The sequence below is a fragment of the Cheilinus undulatus genome, linkage group 10 (genome assembly GCF_018320785.1).
Source record: "Cheilinus undulatus linkage group 10, ASM1832078v1, whole genome shotgun sequence".
Taxonomy (NCBI): Eukaryota; Metazoa; Chordata; class Actinopteri; order Labriformes; family Labridae; genus Cheilinus; species Cheilinus undulatus.
Window position 1 is genome coordinate 19,817,246 of NC_054874.1, and position 18,208 is coordinate 19,835,453.

At 38.7% G+C, this 18,208-nt stretch overlaps 2 protein-coding genes across 4 annotated transcripts in view; one reads left to right on the plus strand and one right to left on the minus strand.

The window, feature by feature from the left end:
- flt4 (fms related receptor tyrosine kinase 4) overlaps window positions 1-1,454 on the plus strand; it is a 73,939-nt gene extending 72,485 nt beyond the window's left edge. For 2 of the 3 annotated variants that reach the window (XM_041797617.1, XM_041797619.1), the window contains exon 30: window positions 879-1,454. In XM_041797617.1, the coding sequence (XP_041653551.1) occupies window positions 879-1,098 (220 nt within the window). In that variant the 3' untranslated portion in view covers window positions 1,099-1,454. The remainder of the gene's footprint in view (window positions 1-878) is intronic. The other variant, XM_041797618.1, reaches the window with a different exon arrangement.
- A 698-nt stretch (window positions 1,455-2,152) lies between these two features.
- The window catches only part of ergic1 (endoplasmic reticulum-golgi intermediate compartment 1), a 33,420-nt gene continuing 17,364 nt past the window's right edge, over window positions 2,153-18,208 (minus strand). The window contains exons 5-10 of the mRNA XM_041797051.1: window positions 10,300-10,424; window positions 7,518-7,622; window positions 7,376-7,436; window positions 7,028-7,128; window positions 6,179-6,301; window positions 2,153-4,645 (exon numbers count right to left, since the gene is read on the minus strand). Of these exons, the coding sequence (XP_041652985.1) occupies window positions 4,538-4,645; window positions 6,179-6,301; window positions 7,028-7,128; window positions 7,376-7,436; window positions 7,518-7,622; window positions 10,300-10,424 (623 nt within the window). The 3' untranslated portion in view covers window positions 2,153-4,537. The remainder of the gene's footprint in view (window positions 4,646-6,178; window positions 6,302-7,027; window positions 7,129-7,375; window positions 7,437-7,517; window positions 7,623-10,299; window positions 10,425-18,208) is intronic.

Consider the following 18,208-nt stretch of genomic DNA (forward strand, 5'->3'; position numbering starts at 1 on the left):
CCAACTGGTCTGGCCCGAACCCCACCAGAGAATCTCTAAAGAAATGTCAAGAGGAAGATGAGAAACACCAACACTCAACAACAGACTCAACTAGAAAAGCACTCAGAGAACACAGACCTCTACCATTAGCCCTATCTCCCAATAGTAAAGAATCTTTTAAAAATTCTTGGATCCAGGCGGTGATCTGGATCACTCCCAAAATCTAATCAGTTCTTCCTTATGCCATTTCTGACATTTCCTGAAAAATTCATCAAAATCCATCCATAACTTTTTGAGGTATGTTGCTAACAAACTAACAAGCCCTGCTGATCATATAACCTCCTCCATAACACCCTAGTGCACCGATTGACTCCATGCCAAGTCAGATAAATGAAGTATTTTGTGCAAAAAGAGCTCCAACCAGTTACTGCGTGTATAAATGAGCATGATTTCAACATGTCAACATTTCTATATCATATGTAATTTTTATACTGATGTTTTGTGATATTATATTTTGAGATAGTGTTTTTATGTGAGCTGTAAGCCATAGTCATCAACAATTTAAACAAAAAAAAGTCTGAAAATATTTCACTTTGTATGAGTGTAACCTAGAATGAATGTTATCATGGCTGCTTGTTTGCCTCTGTATGTCAGCCCTGTGATTTCCTGGCATCCAGTCCAGGGTGAACCGCGACTCTCACTCAGTGATATCTCCAGATCCCTACAACCCCAAATGGGGTGAACAGTATCGATAAATGATGGGTGGATAGACTATAAATTCACAAATATTAGAGTTAATTCTATAGTACAGAATGGCTTCTACACTGTTGTATTATCTCACATTTTAAACCCTGCCATTACATTAATACTGACAGCTGTTTTCTCTGACGTATCTCCAGTCGTATGGGCAGCAGCAGCAGCACAGAGCCTCTCACAGCCTCCCATGGCTCTCTGTGTCGCAGCAGTGATGTCCTCAGCACCGGACACCGCCCACACTTCTTCAGCCAGCTTTCAGGACAAACTTTCTACAACAACGAGTACGGACATCTGTCCGAGGAGGGCTTCAGCGACTTCTTCTCCTCGCCCGATGCCTCCTGTCTGGCCTCCTCCAACGTGTAGTCTCACTGAAGATGCAGCCCAGGAGAGAAGGTGTACAGCTCATTTCAAAGCAGAGTTAAGGTGTTAACATCAAAGGATCAACAAGTAATAAGTTACTTATTATTACAGATCTGGATTACTATGACCAGAGCTGACCTCCTATTTCACAATCTGTCCTCTCCTGACGAGCTGCTGCCTCAACAAATGGACTGAGCAACAAGTGCCTGTAGTTCCTCAAATAAGCCACTGGGTGGCAGCATTATGTCAGCATTTTTTACTCACATATTTGTATTTTTATCTTTTATACACAGAGTATTTTTTCTTTCATTTGTACAAATTATTATTCATAAAGGAAGAAATAAAGAAATTTATCTTCACTTGTTTCTCTTCATGATTAATCTGCGGTCAGTCTGTGCTTGGTCCGAGTTTTAGAGTATATTTGTCTGCGCAAGGAGCCGATCAGTGTTAAGAGCAGATATTTCTGTGGCTCTGTGTCATATGGCGGAGGTGGACACACTTGAGAGATGTGACACTGAGAATAAAGGCTGCAGTGACGGAGGTAAACAGAGGGATGTAGGGTGAATAGAAAAGTGAGTCACACCAAGCACCTCTTATCAGCGCTGGACGTCAGCATGATGACAGCTGTGTCATCCTTACACGTTCACATCACAAATGACAACCTTTAGGGTGTTGACTCGGATTGCCAGCTGAGGGAAACGAGCAGTGTCTGGGTGCAAAATCCATTTCACAAACACATACACAATTACAGGCCTTACAGTTAAGTTAATGATATAAAATTAGAAGTTTGAAGGGTACATATCAATTTTCTATAAGTGGTTGTTGAAGGTACCAGTTATATGCTTATGGAGGAAGATTCATATTAAAAAAAAACACGCTTTATCTGAAGTAAATTATTTCTTTTGACTCCACATTGTTCACTCTTAAAACCTTCAGTCAGATACTGCTTTCGATATCTTGCCCAAACTCACCCTTGAATAAACAAAATATATTTTTAAAATAGGAACAGGTCACTCCTAAAGTTTATAGAAAGGCAACTAGCTCAAAGAAACCTTCAGACTCTTCTATGGTACCTTTATTCGAGGAACACATAGTAACATGAGAGGTAACATAAAATTAAAACCTTTACAGTAGAAAGAATAGTTCTGAAGGCTGTCAGTATCTGAGCTTTTTAAACAAAAGAATAAAAGAAAAATGACCAAACAGGGAAAGATTTTGGCCTGCCACTTCTTACATAACTAAATTTACACAACTTCATGGAAACAAATCAGGTACCGTGTAAAATTCATTAAACTAAATCAGTCTGTCATAGAAAATGCAAGACATTGTGGACCCCATGGAAAAAGAACTACAACCTTGAGGAAACATTTGGTAAAAATACACTCAAGATGCAGGAAAGTGATACTGTCAGATGTAACATGCACAAAAACATGGACACGCTGAATTTAGTTGCACTGAAACAGACCAACAACTGATAACCCTGTAAGGTGGGATAGTAAATGTGAAGGCACAGAGTTTGAATACTAGAGAGACAATGGTTTGGCTGCAGAAATAATGACATAAATGTAATGATTCAAATACTCGACAGTTCAGCCCAGTCTGACAATTAGCACTGGTCTAAAATCCAGAATACTTCCTTCAAATCATCATTCCCCTTCACAACATGGAGGGAATCAAACACAGAGCAGACAGTTTATATACTGGCAGAACAATGGAGCTCTACGGAAGCCATCAAAGGACATGCATCCATACATTTATTTTACCATAGTAGTGAGATCTGGAGAACTTAGCCACATCCTATACACCAGTGTGACCAGTATACCAGTATAAAAGTGGCTCACTTTGAAGAGCAAGTAGTCTCCCAACTAGAGGGTCAGGGGTTTGATCCCCAGCTTCTGCAGTCAAATGTTCGGCAAGATATTTAACCCCGATTTGCTCCCACTGCTGCCTCAGTGGTGTATGGATGCGCATGAATGGGATTATTTAGTACTGATGCCGACTCTACGTTGCAGCTTTCAGCATCAGTGTATGAATGTGGAGTGAATGGGTGCAAATGAGTTAGTGCGGACTGTGGTGTAAAAAAGTGCTTTGCTCATGTGGCAAGACATAAGCTTGTAAAGTACTCGTCTAGCCGTCTAAGTCCAAAATGCTGAGACAAGTGCCACCATAACTGCAAATAGCAGCCTTGAAATTTGAGACGCAATTGAAAATTTGCCCAGAATATCAAAATTCCTTAAGATTCATTTCCAGAGATTATTTCTATTTTTATGCATGCAACCTTCAAATAGAACTTGAGGTACAAATGAAAACATCAAGAAAACAAGCCTACTTAGCCTAGCTAAATACTAGGGGTTGACGATATTGAACCAATATGCATTTATTATGACGTGCAAATGTACCTTAATGTGGCAAAAGTAAAATTGCATGATCAGAAAAAATAAGGAAAATAAACTATTTTTCCCTACCTCTATCAGCATGAGAAATAGCTCAAAGCAACACAAGAAAACAGGAAGTGATGTTATACAGTCACTGTCAGTAGCACCCAGACTTAACTGTTGATTGGCTAGTGCTCAAAGGACATTTTGTTGAGACTGTGATAAGTGAAAATAAAGCCAGAGGGAAAAAACACATTTTGCAGTGGAACCAAAGTAGTGCACATTTTGATAAATTAACTGTATCAATTATAGGTGAAATAAAAATGCCAATAATGATAATCTGCCAAAGGCCAGTAATCAGTGGACCCTTACCAAATACAGTTATGTAGGCTAGCTTTGCTGTAGGTCCCTTTCACAGAAAACTGCATTACGATCTGAGATAATAACATAAATGATAAAAAAAGAACAAAAATTAAATTATCACATGAAAATGCAATTACATTATCTGTGTGGATGCATGTCCTCTTAGGGTGTTCCGTGACCTCTTTATTCAACTCTAAAAATACTGAGTATTTTTGTCCTTTTTTCTTGAAATCACAGCCATAGTGACAACTTCTCTATGATATGATAAATTAAGATTCTGACCACATGTTGCTACCACCAAATTAAAAACTGAACATGAGCACAAAAATCTGCTTTTTCTTTACTTCATTCTTTAAAAAAAAATCAAGTGCACCCTTCAAATACCCATACGGGTTAAACCCTGACGCAAACACACACACAGTACTTAAGACTTCTGCCCCACAGTAACAAAAGAGCTCTCGTGTCCTCTCCTCTCCCGACTGACCACGTGTGATGCTGATCAGGCAGCCTGAGAGGTCTGTAACTGAGATGCAGACGTATAGCCTGGTAGTTAGATCGTCTGCTGGAGCTGCTCTAATGCTCACGGTGATACAATCTCCAAATAGGAAGTTGGTTTCCAGCAGGGATTGGATTTAGCTAACAGGCTAGCAACACTTTACTTATAAATAAAGATGAGAGGAGAGGGGGGGCTGGGGGAGCAGTCCTCATGACATTTTTCCAATCTGGATCTTCTTCCAGGCCTCTGAAGCTGTGAATATACACGAGTCGATGATTCCTGCCACTGTGAACGTCCCCCCAATGATGGCACAGATCTGCAGAAAACAAATCACTCTTAGTTGCAATCTTTAAAAGATTCTTTGGCTTTAAACGGCCCTGTATCATCTGCTTTTAATAATCATAACAAAAGATCACAGTGACGCCAAAGAATGTGTTGGAATCCAGAAAATAGTGTTGCTGCTTGACTCACAATCCTTCTTCATGAGTCATAATCACGCTATAAGCTCCGTCATATCCGACCATTGCCTGAGGTCATGTTAAACTTAAACAACTCTAAGGACAGAAAACAGTGTAGCTCATTTCACCCTGAACACATTATCAGTCAGCAGGAAACTTTCCTGATGAGGTGGTACATGCTTAGCCAAAAATTCCTCAGACAACAAGGTCAGGTGGGGATTTGAGGCAAAAAAAAGATAAAAAGAAATTCAAGTCTTTAACCCATTTATAAAGAAGCAGGTTTTTTGTTTAAGATAAGTCATAACTTTAATAAAGTTTCTAATTTCTTCCACTTATATTGTTGGGCCTTTTACACTTTCTTATAGAATTGGAATTATAGAATCTGTTAAATTAGGCCAGTCACTTTGACGGGGATCAATATTTATGCAGTCACTTCTTTTACCCTACATATTTGTAATTAATTGGCATTACTTTGTAGAAATCTGTTTTCACTTTGACAATAAAAACATCTTTTTATTTTTAAGTTTCTTGTCAAAAAAGCAAAATTATATTGACCATGATTGATTACAGGCTTTTTATATTGATACATTATATGAGATTGTTTCTTAAATCACCTGGAGATGAATGATCAAATGTCTTCTACAAATCACACAGATAAGCCAAAATGATAGTACTATTGTAAACAGGAGGACTATCCATAAAGGCTTGTCTAGGAAAGTTCAAGGAAGTAAAAGCTCTTCAGTCATCTTTTATTTATTAAATGGTGGAGACCAAACCAGATTAAGTTTACTCTAATCACTAAAGCAGTAGGCAGATTCACAGTGCCATTCAAAGCTGATATTTGCAGCCCTGTAACATTTTACTTTCACTACAGCGCTGCCGACACATTTAGGTGTGAGGTGCTCCCTCTTCTGTGCCAGCTTTAGAAGTAGTAACAGAGGTTTAAAAGAGGTGAAAAAAGGATTGGCAGAGCCAGCAGGGGAGCGCACTGCTCATCTGTGTGCATGTCTGACTGTGTGTGTATGTGGAGCTCCTACTGTGACATGCCAAATGCACAGCAAATTGACAGATTGGGACACAGTTTGTTGGGCAACTGCAGCTCAGTGAGTGGGTCATCTCACAATGGGAAGGTTTGGGTCTCATCTCCCGCCCCCTGTAGTTACCATTGACGTGTGTTAGTGTGCAGAAATGCCAATGATAAACCTAGTGATGACAATGTCAGAGTTTTCATGACAGAAAAATAATCATAAAAGACAGCTTTAATAAAGGTTAAAGACTACTTTTTACCATTTTAAAAGCAGGGATGTGATGAAGAAGAAGGAAAAAAAGGTCTAAATTCTCTTCCTAATGACTGATTTTTTTTTTCAAAGCCCAGCAGAGAATCCCCTCACCGTTGTGATGAAGCGGTAGATTGGCTGTCTCCTCTCTGTGTACTTGACTGTGATTGGACTGAGGTCATATCTGAACCAGATGGCTGGTATTATTCTCCCCGTGTGACTGTAAGCGATGTACTCCTGTGTAGGACAGAAAATTCACAGAGTGAGCTACATGTTTCATTATTTTGGTTTTTGAGCCTCATCTAGCAGAAAAAACTTGATTTAATCAAGACTTGGTCAGTTTATCTAATTATGTTTGCTCATGGATTTTAAAACAATGTGTAATTTAATCCTTATCTCCAGTGGTGTTTATGAGTCATTACAGAGCTGATTGTGGATAAAGTCACTCAAAAGTCATAAATGATTCATTAAAAATGAATGTTGGCTCAGTATAACTGATGAAGTAAGCATGAGAGGGCTACAAAGTGTGGTGACTTATTGTTTTATGATGACAGGGAGATCAGTAGGGTGTAGTTGTAGTCCAAGCAATGATGTTGGTCCCTACTCCTGGACCTTTATTTATATTCTAGCATGAGATTTGCGACTAGCTTGCAAAGGCCCTCATCCTCCCCGGCTCACAGCTGACCTGCACTATTATTACCCCAAACCCCTTAACCCAGCTGTCAGTCAACACAGTTCTAGGAAGTATCTTTTATGGTTTGTTGACATCTGGGTGGCTTTCCAGTCGCAAGGGGGTGAGCTTTAACTTCCAGGTGAGTGCACACGTTAACAAAACAATACATTCCCTGACCATATGCTGGCATGGTCACACTTCTTCCATGACAAGTGCAAAAACAACATGACTCAGAGCGATGAGTTAACAGGAAAGAATAAAAAGAGGGGGAAAAGTAAAACAAAAAGCACCTTGTTGGCCACTGTGTACTGGTATGAGAACCTCTGTTTGCCTGATAGGTCCTCATACACTGTCGGGACTATCTTCAGGATGTAGTCGTGTGAAGACAGAGCTGTAAGGCATGAAAAAGGAGGCATTTTAGCAAAAGAATGTCCAAAAATGGATTTAGTTTTGTTAATGACGCAACAGGCTAGAGGCTTTCTCATGTGAAATGCAGTGTCAGCTGTGTGAGGAAAGTTTCCACTCAGTTTGGAGTTGATACGTCCACTAGGTGTCTCATTTCATTGCATCATTTAGCACAGGAGCAGGCTTATATAAATATGACATGATGTGGTTATGATGAGGACATGTGCACTTACGATTGGACAACAGCCGGTCTGCCCCTCCTAATGCATTAAAGGCTCCTTTAACTGTTTTTACCTGCATTACAAGTAGAAAAAAAGGATATGTTTAAACCTTGATCCTTTCATTTTTTAATACTTTTTTAATGTGTGTCCTGACCGTGAGTTTTTCTCCAAATGCCAGCTTGTGGATGACATGTGTCATGTCAGGATTTGAGGGCTGCGATGTAGCACCGTGTGTCGACACGTGGAAGTTTCCTGGTACCTGAAGAAACACAGAGACAGCAGGTATTTGTGTGTGAGCACACAGGCGCCCTCAGTTTAGTTAACTAGTCACCACATATGCAGAGGTGGTTGAACACCAAATGGTCCTTTCCTCCCATTTTAACACAAATTTCCAAATTTTCCACAAGCGAGAGAGTTAAAGTAACAACTGCTGGGTTAATCATTGTGAATGCATTGGAAAGTCTGACGCACAGGATGAAGGTAGCACAAGCAGGGCTTCACAGGGTCCAGACTAAACTGTCAAATGTAAGCCAAAGCCACCCCAGAGGTCTTCCATTTAACATAATTCAATTTAGACAGGAAGAGGAAGCAATTCTGCCTCCTTCATCTCAAGCAGAGCCTCTATGGTAAACTACAAGACAAAGAAAAACATTTAGCAAAAGAGCTCATGTCTAACAAAGTATCAGAGCTCATGTCTAATCTTTTGTATACAGAAAATCTGACATTAAATTTCATACTTTAAGATCTTTTTAAGACCCTCTTCATACATTAAAAGACTATGGCATCTTCAATTTCTAACCCCGTACATTAAGAACACAGTTACAGATATGTTTTGTGCTGACAGTAAGCCAAAAATGTGACAAAGAAAATGCCCATAGTACTTCCTATTGTTGCATGTAAATTAGGCTTTATCGGAGAATTTTGAGATTAGATTATGAGAAAAAAGCTGATACCATACAGTATGTGAATGCAATGTCTTATTTTTTACTCTAGCAGCTTGAAATTAGTACATATTTACAAGTTTTGCACTGAAGTTAAAGCTTGAAAGTAAAAAAAAACAAACTTAAATCAAGGTATAATTGCCCATTTCAAGAAACTTTTAATCATTTTAAAGCTTTTTAAAGAAACAAGGTCCTGATTACAATTTAAATAATTTCATAAATTAAGACCTTATAGTCTTGCATTTAAAGACCATGTAAAGTGAAATCCAAATGTGTGTCTTAACACACTAGATATGTTGGAATAAGGTTGCTGTAAACATTAACCGTGCAAAGCAGATGGATATGTCCGTTTCCTTGTTTCTCACTGGCAAATCCATCTTGCAAAGCTCCCATCAGAACCGTTTGGGCCTGGTTAGAAAGTGACAGGACCAATCAGCCTTGAGGAGCAGTACTTTTGGGCGCAGCGGAGTGGTGACGTAAGCAAGCAGCGACAAGAGGCCGGAGCAACTGCGCAAGACATTAACGTGGATGCTGCCAAAGCGCCAGAACTTGTTCTCTATGGAGCTTACTCCTTTGGTAGGCGTGCAAGCGTGCAGCTTGGTAGCGATTACCCCACAAGTTTCGTTACTCTGATTGGCCCATAAAGATGTGACAGACAGAACGTTTATCCAATCACCCTAAGAGTTTTTTCAAAGGCTCTGCCCTTTCCCAAACACTGTGTATGAGTGGTTTTCCAGATGGATGTGTGAAACAAATCCATTGGGCGTGCCAGGTTATGTAAACATGCGAAAACACTGAGATTTATGTGTAAAAAAAAACTATGTCATGATAGCACCACTCTATTATTTGAGCCCATGACATCACCGGTCTCGATGAGGAATTACCCTGCCTATCTAACACTATAATGATATAAAACTACTGAGCAGTTCATCTCAGTACAGTCTGTTGTTAGCTGATGTCACTGCCTTTGTTGAAATTTAACAGCCAACTACATGCCATGTTTTTGTGTCCCAAACTATCAGTCATGGTGGCCTACAAGTCATTAAAAATATCATGATGGAGAGATTTGTACCAGAAAATAGTAAATCTAACCCCTAACTTCTGTCTCTCTGTTTTTCCACAGAATCAGGCAGCTGCGCTCTGATCAAAAGTAATTTTTTTTTTAATTTGAGATGACTGTATTTCTTGTGAGTGAGGGTGGCTTCATCTCATAGGGTTAGGTGTTACTGCCTCATTTTTCAACAAATTCAGACATGTTTTTCAAGACTCAAATTTGGCCTGGTGGTTCATAACACAGTGGCCTGTCTTTTTAATACTGCATAAAAGCCTAAATTACGGCTAAGTTGATTCATCAACTATAAACACTTCTTAAAGGGATACTTCAACATGTAAATGTGGTAAATGTGCAGGTCACAACTTGTCCATGAGAGCGTTTTAGAGTTGTTGGATTGTGTATTTGATGAGTTTGATGAAGGAAAGCAAAAATTCCGTCTGCTAAAATAGTGTTCGCGGTGCAGCTGGTTTAACTGTCCAAATCTAGAAACAGCTTGCACCGACAACTAAAGGAAACAAACCTATTACTAAGACTATAGGAATTATGGCAATGGGCGAATTTGCCAAAATGTTGAAGTATCCCTTTAAGACCCCATGGACACCCTTCTAATAAAAAGGAAAAAATGTATTTTTGCCGCTCTCAAACTTTTCCGTCTGCGACCCTAAAAATAAAGGTGCCAAAGGCCAAAGACTCCCACTGTGTCTGAAAAGGTTAAAGCAAAGTTGAGTACAGCCATGCACATTCAAAAACAGTCAGGTGCAGACTTACTGTTCATTTTGAGGATTTTTTTTAGAATTTACCTAGATTTCAGCATGTTTTAGGAACTTTCACTAGCAAATATGAGACTTTTTTAGACATTTATTTTATAATCTGAAACTAAAATATGACAGAAGATTTTTTAGGATCCATGAAAACCCAAATCTACTGTGTTGAGGCCTTACTTTGTTGATGCTGAACACTCCCTCAAAGCGACAACCATTGCTGTTTTCAATGGGGATTTTCATGGAGTTGTCTATGTGGCCAACCTCATGGCGGCCCATCTCATCCTGGATGTCCAACCCTAGCACTGAAGAAACAAGGAGACACAAAAGAAGATTTAATAGTAAATGAACAAGGAGGAACATGAGCCAAAAATAATTTACAGAATCTTTTGCTGGACTGAAACAATTTCTACTATCAGTGGTAGAATTAATGGTTAACTAATCAGGACAACAAAAATTCTTTTTTTATAAAAGGTAATAAGTCTCTTGAATCATTTGCTAAATAAATATGACCATTACTATTCTGTTAAGTTCTGGCCCAAAATTAAAAGAAAACCGTGACATTTGCAGTATTTGTCTTTGAGAAATTTAAAAAGAACAGTTAACTTTCAGAGATAGGTGCATCTCAAAAAATTACATAATGAAAAAGTTCATTATTTCCTGTGATTTCATTCAAGAAGTGAAACTTCCATATATTAGATTCATCTCATACAGTGAATTATCTGAAGACGATTTTGTGGTGAGTACAGCTTTCAGCTCACAAAAATAAAAAAACACGATCGCTAAATATTTGAATATCACAAAACAGTCCAAAAAAGATTTGTATTACAGAAATGTTTGTCTTATGGAAAATTCTGTTCATTTATGCACTCAGTAATTGGTTAAAGCTCCTTTTGCACAAATTCCGGCATCTGTTTTGTTTAACAATCCTCTGAAGGCTGAGTTTATCCTGTTGCTGGTGCACCTTTCTTACCACACTTTTCCCTTCCAGTTAACTTTCCATGAATAAGTTTTGATACAGCCTCTGAGAACAGCCTGCCCTTTCAGCAGTGACGTTCTGTGGCTTATTCTCATTGTGAAGAGTGTCAATGACTGTCTTCCCTATAACTGTGGTCGTGTGTACCAAACCAGAGTGGGAGAATTAAGGCTCAGGAAACCTTTGCGAATTGGAAGTTTGCACAATATTGTCATATTTTGAGGTGGTGGATTTTTCATTTGTGTGAGCTATAATCTGTAATAAAGTCTTGAAATGTTTCACTTTATATGAAATGAATGTAGAATATATGGACATTTAACGCTCTGAAGTAAATCACGGGAAATTTTTTTACATAATGTTCTAACTTTGAGATGCATCTTTGCATCATTTTATTTTCATAGGTTGCTGAACTAAATTGCATATGCAAATCCTGCCACCAGGAGGTCTTAATTAGAACAATAACAAAGGATGACGTACAGCAACAGACTGCTCAGTTCTGCCCACCTCCTCTTGTTCTGAACTGAGGACTCTGCACAATAAAAAAAAAATACTCCATTAGTTGTATATAAAAAGCAGATAACCACTGTAGTGCATTTTTGTAGCGTTAAGCCACTTTTAACAGCTTTCCTTCCTCATTACATGAAATTCATCCATGAAACAAAAATGTTGGTTTACTGTTTTGCAAATACACCTTATGGAATAAAGGTCATTATTTGGAAAGGCTCCTCAAATCAAAATAACAAGAAGGTTAGTGGAGGTGGGCTGAGCTGAGCAGTGTGTCTTGGTAATGTATAGTCAGTGATGGAGTTTCAACCTTTAGAGTTTGAGCTTGGGCCACAGCTTGACCAGGAATAATTGAGGTGTGTCACAAGAAAGCATTACAACACAGGAATTAGATACAGCAACAGAAGGGGTGCTTTCAATAGTTCCAATTTCCTTCTGTAGCATTCTTTAACATAACATCCAGTGTTCCCACGCTAAACACAGTTACAGCAAGCGCCACAACAAGATACATCTCAAGATTTGGAAACTTTTGAACATTTTTGAGGTTTTAGAACTACTCAACCAAAAAGTCTAGATAGCATATGAGTAGTAATGTTTAATTTTAAAATGTCAGTGCATTTCAGCAAATTGTACCTTTAAAAACACACTTTTCACCCATACAGAAATTAGAGTAATCTTTATGTACAAAAGCATAAAACAAAAGTAGAGAACTTTAGAGAAAGATCTTTTAAATACCAAATATATGCAGAAAAAAATGTACTACTAACATTATTTGAAGAGTCTCCTCTTTTTGACAAATTCCCAGATTTCAAGCATTAAACTTTGCACAATGGATTGGTTAATATTGATACAGTAAACACAGAAAGGCCAAAGAGGCCACCTATCCTGCCCGTTGCCCCCTCTGTCTCAACTTCTCTGCCCCCCCGCCCCCCTTTCCAGCCTGCTTCAGACTTCTGTGGATTGGCACACTGGCACTGGCCTATTTTCAGCAGCTCTGTGCTGCGATGCTGGCCTGCTGCAGCAGAGTCTGTTGGGTCTGTGCTAAAACCTCCACACACCGTCTGTCTGAACTTTGACATTCAAGACGAGTTCAACCCCCACAGCACTCGTCTAACCACATCTTTAAATACAGCCCACAGATACAAGCAAAGTCACAGTGAGTGTGAGACCGGATTGTTTTTCCTTTTTAAGACATTTAGACCTGGATGGGTGTTTGTGTTAGCTGGTATTAAACAGTTATTACATGCTGGTTCTGCTTTTCCATGAAGTCCAAAACTAAGCAACCTGTAGAGGTCAGAGGAGGGGAAACAGTGTTTCACTTTGCAATGGCACGGCAGAACACAGAGGAAAACAGCAATAAAATAAGAACGCAGAAGCAGCTTTCCATGATGAAATGATCTCTCCTACTGAGTCAATCTGTAAAGGATGACAACCTGCTTGGAAAAAAAGATGATGTTCAATATTAACTGTTTAGTAGAACAGCAGAGGAACATTTCTGGTCATTATGTGCAGCTGCAGCCAAGCGGTTAGACCGACGTGCCTGAGCTGGAATTTAAGAGGGCCCCACATGTCTGAAAAAAGGTTTGAATTCTGCAAATAAACAAAGCCACCATACACACAATCACAGAGAGCTTTAATTGGAAACGGCAGGAGGGGGCCTTTGTTTAGTATGCGATGAGTGAGCTGGTCTAAACACATGGCCGACATGTGTGCATCTGAGTGCCAAAGTATCTCTCCTCCGAAAATCTGGACTGAATTTTTATGCACAGGCGTTTATTAGCTTTGCCATTTTTGGATATTGCTCAGACCCAATGAATGAATATTTTCAACCTCGCAAATGCGTGTATGGATGTGTGTGTGTGTGTGTGTGTGTCACTGAGAATAGTTTCTGACAGGAGTCATGAGGAGCAAATAACTAGTGACTCTCATCCTGGCAACTGCACCCTGGCCTGCCCACTTCTCTGCCATCCAAGCAGAATACAAGCCAGCAGAGGTAACTTTATATCAAAGATGGCAGCTGTGTGGAGATCAAACAGAGGTGACACAGGCTGGAGGCTGTACTAGCTGGAGGGATTTCTAATTTTGATACTGTCTGATAAAAGAAAAGCAAGACCATTAACAGTCAGCATGTTTACAAGGAGCTATAAAAAGAGTTGAATTATTGTGATAGTTCAACTAAAAGGACTTTTAAAATGCATGTAACCATGCAAGTCCAGCTTCACTGTCCAAATGCTGGGCTTTGACCCAGACGTCAATAGGCATGAATACTAACCAGAACAGAGATCATGTTCTGATCAAATATAATGATTTCAGGTAAAAATGATCTGAGGTGTGTCTCTGTGTACCAATTAAATATCAATGTCTGCCAGTCTTTGACTTTTCCTAAAAGTTTGTTGTATAGCACCTGGTGTCAATAAAATTTGAAAAGGGGCTGTTCAGAAACAATATATGCTGCAGTGGATATACCTGCTGTCTTTGGCTGCAGTGCCTCATCAGTAGTCACAGATCTACCTTCAACATTGGATACAACAGGCAGAGAGGAAATAATTATTGTGAAGTGTCATTAGATAAGCTGAATGCACTGAGTGAAGAAGAATCTGATGGTCAGGAAGTTTCGGGACTGAGCATTCAGTCCCGTCTAATGTGACAGATCATCATCCTACAGTGCTCCAGTTCGCTTTCTGAGGTTGATCAGCTGTTTATTGTTTGTGATAAAATAATTGCTCTTGATCAGAGCTCTTCATAAGAATCAATGCACTCTCATGGGTTAATTTTATCCATCGGCAGTTTTAGGTATGTTGAGACCCCCAGCAGTTCTAGTTAGGGATGAACTAATCAGCATTTTTGGCCTCTAAGCCCAATCTGATTTTTTTAATATAGACTATCTACCAATTCAGCATCCCAATTGCATACTCATGTTTGCCTAGATTAGAGTTTCAATGCGTTTTGTTTACAAAAATAAGTAAACAGAATAAGAACTAGATATCTCAAGCTTATTCTATTTAACTTAGTAAGTTAACATTGTTGTAAAACACTTTAAATCGAACTTCTACTCAGAATTGAGTAATAGCTGTGTTTCACTTTAATAATTATTCAGAAAATAAAGTTGCTTATTCACTTAGTGCAGTATTTGAATTAAATCAGACAAGAATCAAAAGTCTACTGAAAGTGGTCAAAACAGCTGAAGGACCTGAACAGTCAAAAAAAAAGAATAATTAAAAAAAAGTGAATTCAAATAACCTCAGTTCCTCAAAGTGGTTTGAAAAAGCTTCAGTAGTCACAATAACATATAAACTCACTCGATTAATGAATTTGTTATATCTCAAAGCAACTTAGAAATGGTATAATTGGGGCGTGCAGATGGTTGAGTTGTTTAAGGCGTGCACCATGTACGCGGGTGGCCCAGTTCAAATCTGGCCTGTGGCCCTTTGCCGCATGTATCTCCCCTCTCTCATCCCTGTTTCCAAGTCTATCCACTGTCCTCCGCTATCTAATAAAGGCATGAAAAGGCCCAAAAATAAATCTTAAAAAAGAAAAAGTTATAATTAGATGGACTTTAATAGACACAACAAAAACTGAACTCAAATGAATTCAAAACATCCCAACTCCACTTTAAAGTGGTGTACACAGTTTGGCTTGAATAGGCACAGGATCAATAACAAATTAATCACAGATTCAAATCAACAACCCTTTTTGTTGCAGCTTAATCTGAGACATGAACCAAAATACTTACACTGCAGTAAAACCTAAATATCAAATACAAGGCACTCTTGTTATCACAGGGACATTTCTAAAGTGCAACTAGAGCCGCTATAGCGCTTTTTCCTCCCCGACTTCTGTTTATTTACCCACTTTTAATTTAAAATGAAGTGAAGGTTCTGATTTAGAAAAACGAACATCTTGATCACCTTTTCTGTCATCTTTTTTACCTCATCCCTCTCTTGAGGGTATTTATCTTTCTTTTTAAGGTCCATTGTTTGTTGCTTCAGTGTATCAGCCTTCTCCGCTGTTGCTATAGTGAAGTAACTGTACTCTGCTGCATGTTTAGTTCAGAGATGTCGGCTCAAATTGGTAGTATCAAACGCAGCCCTGCTGCTACTGCCTTGGAAAACAGTCGTGTTACAGATGCTGCAAGTGCCCGTTGGACTGTTTTTGCTCTCAAGCTTTAAGTATTCCAACACTACTGACATTTTAGGCACAGGATTGCTAATGTTGCTACTGCTGCTTTGTTGTCTTATTCGTACTTTTACAGCCTGCTGCAAATTATGCTCAGTGTACGACAGCTGACATAGATGATCAGCTGGGCTTATCAGCTAAAATTATCGATCTTCAATCAATTAAAAAATGCTTACATCAGCTTCAATCCGATACTTGAGATTGGGACACCCCTTGTGTTAAAACATAACCATGTGCATTTGCGATTTTTAAGCAAATGAGCAGTTGGAAACAGAAAGAGTACTCAATGCCTCTTTGTGAAGTCTGATGAATAATCAATAAAACTCTGAATAATGTGGAGAACTACTAAGTAGAGCTAAGTTTAAACATACTTAGTGTGAAAAGTACGGTGGCCCTGAAGGCCAATAGAAAATAAATATTTCAAAAGCGCAAAATATATTTCAGAAAACACAAAAACATTTCACAATACACAAAAACATTTCACAAAACACAAAAACATTTCACAAAACACAAAAACATTTCACCAATCGCAAAATACATTTCACAAAACACAAAAACATTTCACAAAACACAAATACATTTCACAAAACACAAAAACATTTCACAATACACAAAAACATTTCACAAAACACAAATACATTTCACAAAACACAAAAACATTTCACAATACACAAAAACATTTCGCAATACACAAAAACATTTCGCAATACACAAAAACATTTCACAAAACACAAAAACATTTCACAATACACAGAAACATTTCGCAATACACAAATACATTTCCCGAAACCGGAAAGGGTAGGACCATAGTGCTTGTTTGTGATTGGCTAAACCCAAGTCTGTCCGGCATCAGTCATTTATCATTTCCTGTTTACACTTCTTACCGCAATAGCTGAGCCAACGCGAAATTTCAAGTGTCTACCAGCATGGAAGAGGAACTTGAGTTGATAGCGGAATACTTCAACAAGGGAAATACATATAGTGTGATTCTTGATATGCTCTCCTCGTATTATGACATACACATTTCAATTAGAACCCTGAAATAGCGCTTAAAGTGTCGTGCCAAAAGAAGTACCCCCGGTAGGATTTGTATCCCCCTGTCGCCTTTGCTGAAGGAGCTGACTATCGACCAGCTCTCATGACAACTGATGACATTTGTGAAATTGGAACCGTTTTGAGCTTTCCTCTTGAAGTTAGAGGGGATATAACAAATCAGGCCCCGATTCGGCTCTGAAATAACTTGTACCCCCCACCCACAAGCCAGGGTTGAGGGCCCCTGCCTCAATTGTCTTTTCTTGGCCAGCTCTCATCACAACTGATAACATTTGGGACTTTGGAGAAGTTTGAAGCATTACTCTTGAAGTTAGAGGGGGGATAACAAATACATCAGGCCTAGATTTGGCCCTGAAATAATTTGTATCCCCCGTAACTTGAAATAGAAGTGAGTTAACCTGTTCAAACTCTCCAGTATTGTCAGGCTTGATCAGAAATGAACACAAAATGAATGTTATAATGGTAGTTCATGATTTGAGCATTCTGGAGGGGGGATACACTTTGCACCATTTATACACCTTGAAGAGATGACATATTTGATTGCAATTAAATGTTCCTTTGTTTTTTACAGTTCTTTACCCAGATTTGATGACCAACACGCCGCCAAAATACAATGACAAGACACAGGAGGAAAAAGATGCGTTCTCAGTTCAGCGTAATGAGTGTGCACCAAGCTGCAGTATTAAAACATTCACTTAAAAGATCTTATTTTAAAAGATATTACTGACAAAAACACGATAATGATGAATAAAACAGATGATCAAAACTAATCTTCTGCTTTATACATTCTTTTATTGTCATTTTTATTCACTGAGGCGAAATCTACGCCTGATAGTCGATAGTCAGCTCCTTCAGCAAAGGCGGCAGGGGGATACAAATCCTACCGGGGGTACTTCTTTTGGCACGACACTTTCAGCGCGATTTTAGGGTTCCAATTGAAATGTGTATGTCATGATACGAGGAGAGCATATCAAGAATCACACTATATGTATTTCCCTTGTTGAAGTATTCCGCTATCAACTCAAGTTCCTCTTCCATGCTGGTAGACACTTGAAATTTCGCGTTGGCTCAGCTATTGCGGTAAGAAGTGTAAACAGGAAATGATAAATGACTGATGCCGGACAGACTTGGGTTTAGCCAATCACAAACAAGTACCATGGTCCTATCCTTTCCGGTTTCGTGAAATGTATTTTGTGATCAGTGAAATGTATTTGTGTTTTGTCAAATGTTTTTGTGTATTGCGAAATGTTTTTGTGTTTTGTGAAATGTATTTGTGTATTGTGAAATGTTTTTGTGTATTGTGAAATGTTTTTGTGTTTTGTGAAATGTATTTTGCGATCGGTGAAATGTTTTTGTGTACTGTGAAATGTTTTTATGTTT